General features: G+C 35.8%; 1 protein-coding gene across 4 annotated transcripts in view; it reads right to left on the bottom strand.

Annotated features, from left to right (window-relative positions):
* The window catches only part of LOC136041442 (uncharacterized), an 89,950-nt gene that overhangs the window by 23,664 nt on the left and 52,373 nt on the right, over positions 1-13,913 (bottom strand). For all 4 annotated transcript variants that reach the window (XM_065726111.1, XM_065726136.1, XM_065726128.1 and 1 more), the window contains one exon: positions 1,923-2,138. In XM_065726111.1, coding sequence (XP_065582183.1) covers positions 1,923-2,138 — 216 coding nt within the window. The remainder of the gene's footprint in view (positions 1-1,922; positions 2,139-13,913) is intronic.

Genomic DNA, 13,913 nt, shown 5'->3' with positions numbered 1-13,913 from the left:
ATTTCGAAATGAAGATTTGTCAATCACTGAAAACGAGGCAATTATATTTTTCCAGGATAAGGGGTTGCTGACCACAACCAATTAGTGCGTCAATGGACATAACATGACTTTCATCACATTTATTTTCATCATATTTTGTTTTATTTCATTAGCTTTGTCAAAAGTTTGGGCTATATATTTGCACTTTAGGGGGGTAGGGTGCATTATATCAAATACCTAACTTAACCTAACCACCTCTATATATAAAATATTTCATTAAAATGTACCTGCATCGTAGTTTGTTTCACGAACGAACCTAACTTCACTTATTGAGAGTGTTCTGAACAATACACAAGTACCAAAAATACAGCCAGCTGGCAGTTGAAAGATTTTTAGTTACCAATTTCCTTTCAAAACATTTGAACTAAAAATTTAATTTTGAAAACAAAGCGCACATTAGTAATTCCTTCTATTCTATTCTTAAGGTGAAAAGGTGAAAAACACTTTTTATCCCATTCCCATTACCTTTGTTCTAGAGCATTTGTTTTTAAAGTCTTACGAAAATAAGTGAAACTTTTGCAGAAAGAGAGGAAGGGTGGGGTGATAATTTCTTAGATCACACCACTTTTCCATGTATGAAAAATTAAGAAAGATAAACGGTTTAGTTTAAATAAAGCAGTGCCAAAGTTGGTACTGCTTTATTTAAATTAAAACCGTTTTCTCTCTTCATTTTTCTTAAGGTCAGGGGGAGGGTTGTTAGGAGGTAGTCTAATCATATAGACAATAATTTCCATCCGTTTCAGTCTTCGCCGATTTTATTTTATAATTATTTAAAAAAACATGTTTTTATTCAGTTCGTGTTCGTTTTTTATTCATTTCTTCTATTCGTTCGTTATTAATGCCTTGATCAAGGTCATCCTATATACGAGGGGGACGGTGGACTGGTTGAAGTAGGAGTATGTAATATGGTTTTGTTTTTGTTTTTTATAAGCACTGAGGACAACTTGGTGAAGGTCTTTGTCGAAATATTTGCATGTTTTTCGTCTTCATATTTTGCTACTGGTTGACAAATTCCTTGTTTTTCTCACCTATTTGATTTTATTTTTCATTTTTTACGTCCTTTCTTTTCTGTATTTCATACTTCATGTATAACCAGTGTGGCCCTAGAATGCAGAACTTGAACTATGATATTCTGCTTCGACGGCATCTTTGTTTTCATTTTTCTCCTCAGCTAGCTGGGCACTGAAAAATCATAGAGAGCTGTTTAATGACTCATTTTAAAGGAAATTGCTACATCTAGTGCCTTTTGTAATTTAAAAAATAGTTTTTAGAAAAAGAATAAATTTTTACAAAAAAACAGCATTTTCATGTACAAACTTGATGAATGACGTCCTAATCAAGGATTGTAACCATATGTGACGCAATTAGTGAATGCATTATTTATACACGCTTATTGATTTCCAAGCCGATATATTTTCCTTGTTATTCAGGTCAAGGGACGGTAAGTTTCTTATATAAGGGTTTAAGACAAAGCGGTTCTTTTGGTGTACTTAATCTTTTGATCTAACACTATTATCAGGAGTTATTAGCTATTATATTTTTTAGTATTGGACGTGATCGTCTCTTCCTAGGTTACTAGCTACCGCTGCAACCCGGATATTTTTAGGAGTTATGGGCTATTATATTTCATAGTATTGGACGTGATCGTCTCTTACTAGGCTGCTAGCTACCGCTGCAACCCAGATTATGTATTCATTGACTATAGTTCGTTCTTTAATATAAAACATCGATCCTTATGTAATGTTTTGTCTTTGTCCTACGTTTTCTCGTTCTACCGTGTTCAAAGGCATGGAATCCTCAAGAAAACAACAGAAAGAAAACAATTAAAAGCTTCAGCAAGCTGCATCCACTTACAACGACAATGTAAAAAGTTTTACCACTACCTTGCATAAGATGTAAAATACAGTGAAAGCAAAAAATCCAGTTAAAGTCGTCGCTATGCGAACACCAGTCATTGGATCATAAGTTCGGTAATATTCTTGGCGGTCATAAGGATTTGGTCGGTAAGTTGCAGCAATAGCATATTGAGGCTCATCAGCTGTGGTTCCTATGGTAATATCCATTGTGTTGACAGGGCTTGTTGATATATTCACAATCATCTAAAAGAAATCCACTATTTACTCACTGAAGATCGTTTGAACGTTAAAGTTAATATGAAATAATAATCTCTATGATAAGTTCGATGAGAATTATTCTTAAATCTAGTAAATTCTGAAATTGGTGACGATTCTGTCCGGGCCTAATATCCTTTACTAAAATTCTACTACAGCTATAGTAGTTGAATCATTAAAAAAAGAAAATATTTCAATTACCAATACTGGCTAAAATTGTACCAATTTTGGAAATATCATCACGTAATTAAAGACAATAATGTCTAGAATAATAACATGTGAAATATAGGATTGGATTATTATGCACTTCCCAAATTAAGTTTGACTAAGTTCTCACGGATTGGTATATACAAGGTTATTTGATTAACCTTCTCAATTTGAGTTTCTATCACAAAGAAAATTTGGGCCAGTGGAAAATTTTAGTTTCGGAACTTTAAGCATTTAGGTTGTCAATGTGTTTCAGTCCACTGTGTAAAATCTGAATCTATCAAATTTAAGTTGCTTAAAAGGTTCAAGTCTGTGCCCTTTTATGGTCTCTTGTCATTGAATGCTTCACAGCTCCGGATGATAGCGTATCAATTTTTCAAGATGCAATTCTCCTCGAATTCGCGCATAGTATTCAGAGATTATTCAGGGATAATTATTCAGGGATTATTTTAATAATGATCCTAAATGACAACACTAATCATTTGTAAAGTATGATACAGTTTGATTTATTTATAACCCATCACTTTAACAGTAAAGACAGATTACATAAAAACAAAGAAAAGAAAAACAAAACTTCAAAAACAACAACAAACTTTAAACATAAAAAAAAACATTTTGACTTTCATGGCCAATTTGCTTAAAGTATATGTGAGTATTAAGCTTACATAGCTTGGCACAACTTTAGTCTAAAAGAAAGTACCTAAGTTACAAAAACAACATATTGGCTCCGTGGAAAGAACCCAGCCTTAGTGCCTTTTACTTCAACTACACTATCTGCTACAACTAACTTGACCTGAAAATAAAATGAAAATAAAACTGTGAAAATAGAATACATATGAAAATAAAACTACTACAACCACGACTGATACTACAGTGACTCCTGCTACAAGACTATGAATGCTGCTCCTAAAGATACCATTGCTGTGTTACTATTACTGCCCTTGTTGCTGTTGTTTGGGTTTTGACGCATTCGAACCAATAAGTGACGTGCCATATCCATTCGTATCACTCAATTCTTCTGTGCCTGAAGTGATCACTAGCTTGCTTGGGCGTCACTTTGGTCAATATTCACTGAACTTTAGCGTGTATCGCTTATCTTGCTATTAGTAGGGGGTTGTTCACTTGCACCAATTGTCTGCGTTAGAAAAACAGTAATCACAATTTGGACACTTAAGTACCTGCTCTTTCTTTACTGTCTTGGATTGGGGACATTCTTCAAGGGTGTGTTACACAGCACACTGCTACAAAGCAGGCATCTTCTGCCTCTACGGAATGTTCTAATTCCCTCCCCCCTGCTTGCGTTTGTTTTATTTACTTTATTTTGTTATTTACCAGTTTATTTTTAGCCTATTGGCATTTTCATTTATTTGTGTTGACTAACAGGACAGTTAGTAGTCCTATCACCCTTGACCTAAATAATTTTAGTGTAAGGACTCTGGCTATAGGAGTAGAAGGTAGTATTCTGTATGTACCCCGACTTCTCTAGCTGAGGATGCAGCATTCATGATTAACGATATCTTCTGTACACTTGGTTTGCCCTTCCCAGACTTTCCATTCCAGAAATAGCACCCAAATTGCACTTTTTGGGTGCCTTATGACAGTTCATGATGATGTTATCAAGGCAAGCTCAAAAGAAAAGCGATTAAATATAAAAATTAGCTTAGCAGTACTACCCATGCCAAAAGCAATATTCCTTGTTGATCATTGGGGGGGAGTGTAAGTTCCCCATAAAGACTTTTCGACAATGGCGATATCAATGGTGTAGTTTTTGCTTCGAACCAACATTATTGTTAGAAAGTTTGTGGCTTTTTTCAGAATTCCTGTAAATCTTGTTTTCAAAGTAAAATTTTATTAATAAGACTAATTGAAATAGTAGTTACCATTCTATGGTAATGGCAATTGTTATTCACTAGAAAGTTTGGAATTTTTTTTAATATTTGGCTTCTATGGACCGTTGTTGCCTCTTTACTAGATTGCGGCAATTGCTGCAACATTGATAAAAAAAAGATTTTCGCATTGCAGGTACCTATTGTTTAGGCTTTTCGGAATTGCAGTGCATACGCTATCGACAGCGACCAAAAATTAAAGTATTCAAACATAGGCAGCACTGCTAAGCAGATATGATTATGATGACAATTGTAATCCCCCATTGTAAAATGATTAATATAAACTTAAAATGGGTATTTTGTTTATTTTCTGTGGGGGTGCATTTGTTTTTAATGAAGATTGAAAGCATGCGGGGGTAGGATATTTAAATTCTTTTATATATTTTTTTTAATTAAAATATTAGAAAGGTTATTTTTCAAATTTTATTGGGGAAAATCTAGGGTGGTGGGTGGGAAGATTTATTGTTAAATTATTCATGAACTCTAAGGCAAAAACCATCAAACATTACAAGTCAATGGTTAACACAATGGAATGAAAATCAAATGTAAAGTACACCTTTGAATCAGGTTGTTTCATGCCATAAATGCTGAAAAGGGGAACCAAAAATCAGAATTTAAGAAAAATAATGACTGATGGAAAATTTCTGAGGTCGGTTTGGGAACCAGAAGATAGCAGGGTAAAAGAACACAAGATATTATTCATTTAGCAAAACCATTGCTGATAAGTGTAATTTTTTAGTTAAAGAAAAGTAAAATTTCAATAGGTTAGATAAATCTTATCTACAAACAGCTTTTAACATGTGTTTTAAGCATGTTTTGTTTTTGGATCTTTAAGGCTTTGCAAAGTTTCTTTTATTATCTTTAAAACTTGACCGATTACGATTATGTAAAACAGTACAAAAATTGTCCATTCCCATTCGAAATTCCAAACCCTTTTCATCTCAAAATGTATACATAAGCAAAGGAAAAACCTTAACTAAGTCAAATTTACATACAAATAGCCTATAATAGCTCCTATTTAAAGGTTCTCAGTACTAGGCAAGAAAAATATCGCGATTTTCCTTATGACCAGAATCTCAGTCATTGAATTTTTTTCCTTATGAGCGCAACAGAAATCTGTATGTCTAGGATACTGAGAACTTTCAAAAGATTGTTACTTGAAAAACCTAGGCTTAAAATAAAATGTTACAGTAGGAAACGTAGTTTTTCACTTTTCGAAATCGAAATTGCTATGAATAATGGGATGAAACCACAAAGGAACAAAAACTTGATTTATTTTTCCTAAGGAGCTTGAAGTGTCGCGCCAATGTTTGGTACGGCTAGTTAACAAAAGCGTTGCTGAAGCAACTATGTTTGGTATGGCTAGTTAATAAAAGCGTTACTGAAGCAACTATGTTTGGTATGGCTAGTTAACAAAAGCGTTGCTGAAGCAACTATTTTTGGTATGGCTAGTTAATAAAAGCGTTGCTGAAGCAACTATGTTTGGTATGGCTAGTTAACAAAAGCGTTGCTGAAGCAACTATGTTTGGTATGGCTAGTTAACAAAAGCGTTGCTGAAGCAACTATGTTTGGTATGGCTAGTTAACAAAAGCGTTGCTGAAGCAACTATGTTTGATATGGCTAGTTAACAAAAGCGTTGCTGAAGCGACTATGTTTGGTGTGGCTAGTTAACAAAAGCGTTGCTGAAGCAACTATGTTTGATATGGCTAGTTAACAACAAATTGTTGCTGAAGCAACAATTTGGTTTTCTTCTTTGCTATTTATTTTTGTTGTACCCTCTTGACCAACCCAATGAAGGTTTTCAAACGGCTTGTTTAAAAAACAATTACTTCTCCTAGAAAACTTGGGAATTTTCCATAAAGACGATCTCAAAATTCGCTGTTTTTGGCTTCAAATGACCTTTATTCTCTATTTTCTGGCATCCAGTCAATGTTGTTACTCTTTAAAATGTACCAGATACCCCATATACTGCTTTCTTACTTTGATCCAAAACATACAATGTAACCCAGTCTGTGTCTCAAATTATAGCACGTACTGTTAGTTTCCAATTTATTTGACGGTAGGGAACAAATTGGTTGCGTCTCAATTATTAAGTTTGCTACAGAAACCCTTTATTAATAATTGTAATCTTTGTAAATGTGTTTTATTATAATCGTTTCCAACCACATACATGAGGATACATTTTTCCGCTCTGACATGTATCAGAAACGAATAAAAAAATTAAGTATCCAGTACAAGTATGTAGTCTCTCAAGGCTAAAGATCAGCAACTTCCACAATTTTTTATTACGAATTGTCACTTAAGAATTTAATTACGGCTGAAAATAAACCAATAATAGAAATATTGCATAAGTATATGCGCCCTTTTGCCTGAAGACGAAAGTGCTTGTCGATTCTTGTTTGCAAATTAAATAAAGAAAAAATTGAACTGAAAGTAAGGAACAACATTAAAACTCAAAACGAAAAGAAATTATGCCGTATATGAGAGGGCCCTCCTTGATACCTTGTCCATCATGCTAAAGATTCTTAGAACTTTTAAAAAAGCTTCTTATTCTAATTAAATCGGCCATGTGTTTCAGGTGTCGTTCTTAAAAATTTGGGACAAAAGTCAAACTTTAGCGTTAGAACCAAGGTATTGATGAGGGGGCAATCCCTTCATATAGGATCCATTTCTGTTTGTTATGAGTTTTAGTTTTGCTCCTTACTTTCAGTTGAAAAAAAACTTTTTTTTATTTAATTTTTAATCATTTTTTAAATAATACCTATAAATCTAGCTCCCTCCCCATGAAAAAAAATCCCTCCCCTTACGGAAAGTTCCACCGTAGAGAATTCCTCCCACGTAAAATATCCCCCCAGAAAGTTTACTATGGTCAATTCAATACTCAATGAAAGTCCCCCCCCCCCTGTAAAATTTCTCGTGGATAATTATGCCAGATAAATCTTCTTAACATACTTTTTTTTGAAAAACACTTTAGTTTCTAATCGTTTCTCCAATCCCTCTGGAAATCCCTTGTTCTGTGGAAAACTTTCCCGGACCCCCCCCCCCCCACACTCCCCCTTAATGTGAAGTTGCTTCTGCATCAATTGCTCCAAGGAGAATTTCTCCTGCGGAAAACTCTCCATAGAGAATTCATCCCACAGAAAATCCTCCTCCACTGAAAAATTCCTCAGACAATTCAAAACCTGATAAAATTTTCCCCGGACAATTCCCCACGACCATCTTCAGATGTAAAATTCTCTCAGCAGAAACCCCCCTCCTATAAATGTTTGGGTATTTCCCAATAACAAATACTGTACGTAAACAAGGACAAATCTCATTGCTTACAGACTTTTTCCCAGGGTCTGTGGGGGGGGGAGTCATGTTACTCCCAAAGACATAGTTACTAGATCTCTTAACTATGTTGACAAAATGACAGTTTTATCATTTTGATCAGGATGACTTTTGGGGGGAAAAGGGGTGTGGAAGAAGGGCTAGTCTCCCTCCAATCTTCTTGGTCACTGAAAAATGCCACTATAATTTTGAATTTCCGTTAGAATGAGCCCTCAGTCGATCTTCTATGACTATTCATTCTTTACGATCACCCATGGAAAAACTAAATAAAAACAAGAGCTAAGAGCTCATATGGCACTTGTGACGAGGCTGGAAGAGCCAAGAGCCGAGAGCTCGTATGGTATGTGCTGTAGCAAAATTCTAAGAATCAATAGATTGATTTAAAAGAAAAATCAGAGGCTTAATGCCTGTCGGGATTTAAATAAGAGCTCTGAGGCCGGAAGAGCCTCGTATGGTATGAGCTCTAGCAAAAGTGGTATGAGCTCTGAGGCCGGAAGAGCGAAGAGTCAAGAGCTCGTATGGTATGAGCTCTAGCAAAATTCTAAGAATCAATAGATTGATTTAAAAGGAAAATCAGAGGCTTAATGCCTGTCGGGATTTAAATAAGAGCTCTGAGTCACGATGTCCTTCTAAATATCAAAATTCATTAAGATCCGATCACCCACTCGTAAGTTATAGATACCTCATTTTTCTAATTTTTCGTCTCACTTCAGCCCCCCAGATCGTCGAATCGGGGAAAAAGACTTTATCAAGTCAACTTGTGCAGCTCCCTGACACGCCTACCAATTTTCATCGTCCTACCACGTCCAAAAGCACCAAACTCACCAAAGCACTGAACCCCACCCCCTAACTCCCCCAAAGAGAGCAAACCAGTACGGTTACGTCAATAACGTATCTACAACATTTGCTTATTCTACCCACCAAGTTTCATCCCAATTCCTCCACTCTAAGCGTTTTCCAAGATTTCCGATTTCCCCCTCCAACTCCTCCAATGTCAACAGATCTGGTCGAGATTTGGAATGAGAGCTCAGAGACATGAGTTCCTTCTAAATATCAAATTTCATTAAGATCCGATCACCCGTTCTTAAGCTAAATTAAAAAAAAAAAATCGTGTTTTTTAACTGAAAGTAAGGAGCGACATTAAAACTTAAAATGAACAGAAATTACTCCGTGTATGAAAGGGGCTGTTCCCTTCTCAATGCTCTTTACGCTAAAGTTTGACTCTTTCTCTCACTTCTACTTTATTAAACAGTAAAAAACTTTAGCGTAAAGAGCAGGGTGTTGAGAAGAGAACTGCCCCTTTTCATACACGGAGTAATTTTTGTTCGTTTTAAGTGTTAATGTCGCTCCTTACTTTCATTTAAAAAAACTACTTTTTTTATTTAATTTCTGAACGTTTTTGAATTAATGCATGTTTGATTGTGGCTCCCGGCACATAAAGTATTAAAATGAAATTTGTATATTAATTCTTTCTTTGGCTAAATGATTTTCTCTTAGTTTTGATCAGACGATTTTGAGAAAAAAAAAGGTGGGGGAGGAGGCCTAGTTGCCCTCCAATTTTATCGTTACTTGAAAAGGCAACTAGAACTTTTGATTTTTAACGAACGTTTTTATTATTAAGAAAATATACGAAACTTAAGAATTAACGTACGTAACGAACTTTTATATTCCTATATTTTTATTATGTATATGAGGGGGTTTGTCCCCTCTTTAATGCCTTACTCTTTACACTAAGGCTCAGATTTTGTCCCAACTCTTTAAGAATGACCCCTGAATCAGAAAGGCTGTAAAATAAATAGTTGAAATTAATAAAAATACTTTAGCGTAAAGAGCGAGGTATTTAGGAGGAGATGAACCCCTCATATGCATAACAATCTCTGTTCGTTTTTAAGTTTTAATGTTGCTCCTTACTTTCAGTTGAAAAAACTTTTTTATATTTATTTTTTCATTTTTTTTATAATAATGCTAGAAAATCCTACCCTCCCCCTTTCATTGAATTTCTCTTCCTCCATGACATATTCCTCCAGGGAAAGATCCTCCTACATAGCCCCCTCCCCTCAGCCACCCCCAAAACCAAAATAATCCTCCTGAAAAACGTCTATACACTTCCCAATTACCATTATTGTATGTAAACACTGGTCAAAGTTTGTAAATTTCATCCCAACCCCTGGGGACTGTGGGGGAGTTAGTCATCCCAAAGACATAGTTATTATGATTTTCGACTAGGCTGAACAAAATGGCTATCTCAAAATTTTGATCCGTTGACTTTGGGAAAAAAATGAGCGTGGGAGGGGGCCTAGGAGCCCCCCCAATTTTTTTGTCAATTTAAAAGGGCACAAAAACTTTTCATTTCCGTTATAATGAGCCCTCTTGCGACATTCTAGGACTACTCGGTCAATATGATTACCCCTGGGAAAAAAAAATAAATAAACACGCAACCATGATTGGTTTTCTGGCAAAAAATACGAGGTTCCAAATTTTTGTAGATAGGAGCTTGAAACTTTTACAATAGGATTCTCTGATACGATAGTGTGATTTTCGTTACGATTCTATGACTTTTAGGGGGTGTTTCCCCCTATTTCGCAGAATAAATGTTCTTAGGCTCATGACTTTTGATGACAAAGACTAAATTTAATGAAACTTATATATTTAAAATCAGCAAAAAAATCCGATTCCTTTGAAATATCTTTTAGTATCAAAATTCCGTTTTTTAGAGTTTTTTTTACTATTGAGCCGGGTCGCTCCTTACTACAGTTCGTTACCACGAACTGTTTGAAATACCTCAATTTTTCTAATTTTTCCAAATTAACACGCCCCCAGCTCCTCCAAAGAGAACGGATCCGTTCCAATTATGTCAATTACGTATCTAGAACTTGTGCTTATCCTTCCCATCAAGTTTCATCCCGATCTTTCCACTCTAAGCGTTTTCCAAGATTTCTGTTTCCCACTCCAACCCCATGTCTCTGGGTCCGATTCTAGTCAAAAATGGGGCATCTGAGACATAAGATCCTTCTTTATAACAAGTTTCATTAAGGTCCGATCACCTATTCGTAAGATAAAGATACCCCAATTTTCACGCTTTTCAAGAATTCCAGTTTCTTCCCCCCAACTCCCCCCAATGTCACAGGATCTGGTCGGAATTTGAAATGAGAGCTCTAAAACACAAGATCCTTCTAAATATCAAATTTCATTATGATCTAATCACCCGTTCGTAAGTTACAAATACCTCATTTTTTCTAATTTTTCCTAATTATTCCCTTCCCCAACATCACCAAATAGATTGGATCCGATCAGGTTATGTCAGTCACGTATCCTGGACATGTTTTTATTCTTCCCAACCAGTTTCATCCTGATCTCTCCACTTTAAGTATTTTCCAAGATTTCCGCCCCCCCCCCCCAACTGCCCCCCAATGACGCTGGATCCGATCGGGATTTAAAATAAGAGATATGAGTTACGAGGTCCTTCAAAATATGAAGTTTCATTAAGATCCGATCACTCTTTCGTAAGCTAAAAATACGTCATTTTTTCTAATTTTTCAGAATTAACCCTCAGCCCCCAATTCCCCCAAATAGAGTGGATTCGTTTCGATTATGTCAATCACGTATCTAGGACTTCCGCTTATTTTTCCCACCAAGTTTCATCCCGATCCCTCCACTCTAAGCGTTTTCCAAGATATAAGGTCCCCCCCATCTCCCCTCAATGTCACCGGATACTGTCGTGATTTAAAATAAGAGCTCTGAGAAACAATATCCTTATAAATATCAAATTTCATTGAGATCTGATCACCCGTTTGTCAGTTAAAAATACGTCATTTTTTTCTAATTTTTCAGGATTAACCCCCCCCCCCCATTATCCCACAGAGAGCTGATCCGTTCCGGTTATGCCAATCACGTATCTAAGACTTGTGCTTATTTTTCCCACCAGGTTTCATCCCGATCCCTCCAATCTAAGCGTTTTCCAAGAATTTAGGCCTCCCCCCAATGTCACCAGATCCGGTCAGGATTTAAAATAAGAGCTCTGAGATACGATATCCTTCCAAACTTCAAATTTCATTAAGATCCGGTCACTCCTTCGTAAATTAAAAACACCTCATTTTTTCTAATTTTTCAGAATTAACCCTAAAGCATGCGCGCTTCGAAAAGTGGATGAAGATTTGCTAGATTTTTTCCAGAGAAACAGCCTAAGGATTGTTCTGGGTACCCGGTTTACTGAGCGTATTTCAAACAGTAGGCTGTACAAATAGTCTAGTTCAATCCTGCTTTCTAAGTTTATAATGAGAGAAAGGTAGAGATGGCTAGGGCGCGTTCTGTGGATGAAGGATGAGAAATTACCGATGATTGTCGTTTTCAGCCAACACTCTAGGTCTAAACGGAATTCGAGCCGGGCAAACTGGGATACCATACGTAGTACCAAAGCACTACTTTCAAAACTTTTTGATGAAGGTATTAATTATTTGATATTTTCTGTAAAAGTATTAGTTTTTCAACACGTTTTGCCAAGAATATTATTTTTGCCCGAGAAAGATAATTTCGCTAGGGTGTTCTAGATTGTTTTCTATGTCCTATGATTGAGTTTCTGTGAATGTATTTCTGCTTGATACCAATAACCGAAAGACCTCTTGTATCTTGTCGATTGATCTTGTATAGTAATTACTTAAACTGATAGAAAAGTTCTCTTATTGAACATGTAGCCCGACGTCTTAACCTTCTGGACAATCGCGGGCTATTCAAATTGAAACTCCAATGATAATTCCTTTCAAAGGCGATTTTGTCTGCATCTCGAAAACAAGTAAGGTTTAAAGCCTTCGTATAACTTCTGAAAGGAAAAAATCACTGTGTCGTTTTGTAGAGCTCAATGTGAAAAAGATAGGTTAATCTATAGGACGACCAACTGGGATACCATAATCACCTAAGATTTTAAAATCTGTCCTTTTTATTTTCATACTGGAAATGTAAAAAAATGCTTCATCCCTAGATTTAAAAAATAGCCTTTTTCGCATAGGTCCATTTCATTAAAAAAAAATCCCACCCCCTACACTTTTGCTGGTCTACCCCTATTGATCAAAGACATTCCAATGGGAGCTAGTACCAGATAACTGGGAAGTAGTCCTGCTCCTCATTTTAATAATATCCTTATTAGATTTTGATACCGCAGGAACTGGCTTTTTGAATCCAAACCTCCAAACCTTAACTTACTCCTAGAGAGAGTAGCTTTAGCTAGATTATTTTGGGTGCCTCTCTGTAGAAATGTTGAAGCAACCCTATCTATCCGTCTATAATATGCAGGTATATTTTTCCCTCTCTACATGCCTCTTGACATTTTCACTATCCTCTTGCAGTTGTATTCCCTAGTACACCAATAAGTACTGTAGCCTGCTTCGTTGTTTATGGTTTATCTAATTGCTTGTTTTTTGTTTGTTTTTTTTCCATTGAAACTTTGTTGTGTTGGATCTTGGGTTAAATTTTCTTCGAGTTTTTTAGCTTTAAGAGAGGAAGTTTTTATAGGTTCATATATATGTTTTATAATTCCTGGTTTTCAGCACCCTGTTTCACTGGGTTTGTCAATTTTGTAATGAAAAGAGTTCTAATTTTGTGAGAATTGGCCCTTCCGACCTTCGTCTAGTCTTCGAGCTGTGAAGAAGTAGTCTCAGGGTCTAATTCGATTATCCTGCAAGATGAAATTTATTGCTGAAGACCAAAACAAATAATTTGTGAGACCACATTGAATATCGACTGAGCATCATTTCTATGTGCGCGCTTGGGGCTAAACGTAAGCAAAATACGAAAATATAAGTATTGACTTCTGAACTATTTTTCACAGTTGCACGAAGATAAGAATATTGCTATAAAGGATGAAAATTTAGCAAATAGGAGAACGATTTGTATAAAATTATCAAACTAGTTCTAGAATAAAACTAATATTTAAGAAGAAAAACAGTGCTTGATTACAATCGGAGGAAAATGATTTATTCGGTCAAGTGATAAAAAGGCTGCGCTAGTGAATAGTCTGATGTTGATGTTGAATAGTGAATACTGCTGTTGTGTTTAGTTATATGAGTTTTCTAATATACCAGACATTACACTCAGGTCACAAGCCGAATTATCATGTTGGCTCAAGACATCAGAGCATAGATTGGTGGAGGCGCTAAGGAAGTTCTTCGACATTCATCTTAGATTGCCTTTGGAGTCTAACCCAAATGGAAATATCAAAAGCGAGAACAGGTTTTACTCTGTGGTTGTAACTGACCCTCGGAACATGATTGGCCCCAGAGCAAAGAAATAATCGACAGATCAGAGTGCAATATATGATTCACTCATTAACAACCTCAAATCCATTAAA

Source organism: Artemia franciscana, chromosome 2 (assembly GCF_032884065.1).
Source record: "Artemia franciscana chromosome 2, ASM3288406v1, whole genome shotgun sequence".
Taxonomy (NCBI): Eukaryota; Metazoa; Arthropoda; class Branchiopoda; order Anostraca; family Artemiidae; genus Artemia; species Artemia franciscana.
This window is presented reverse-complemented; position numbering and strand designations above follow the sequence as displayed.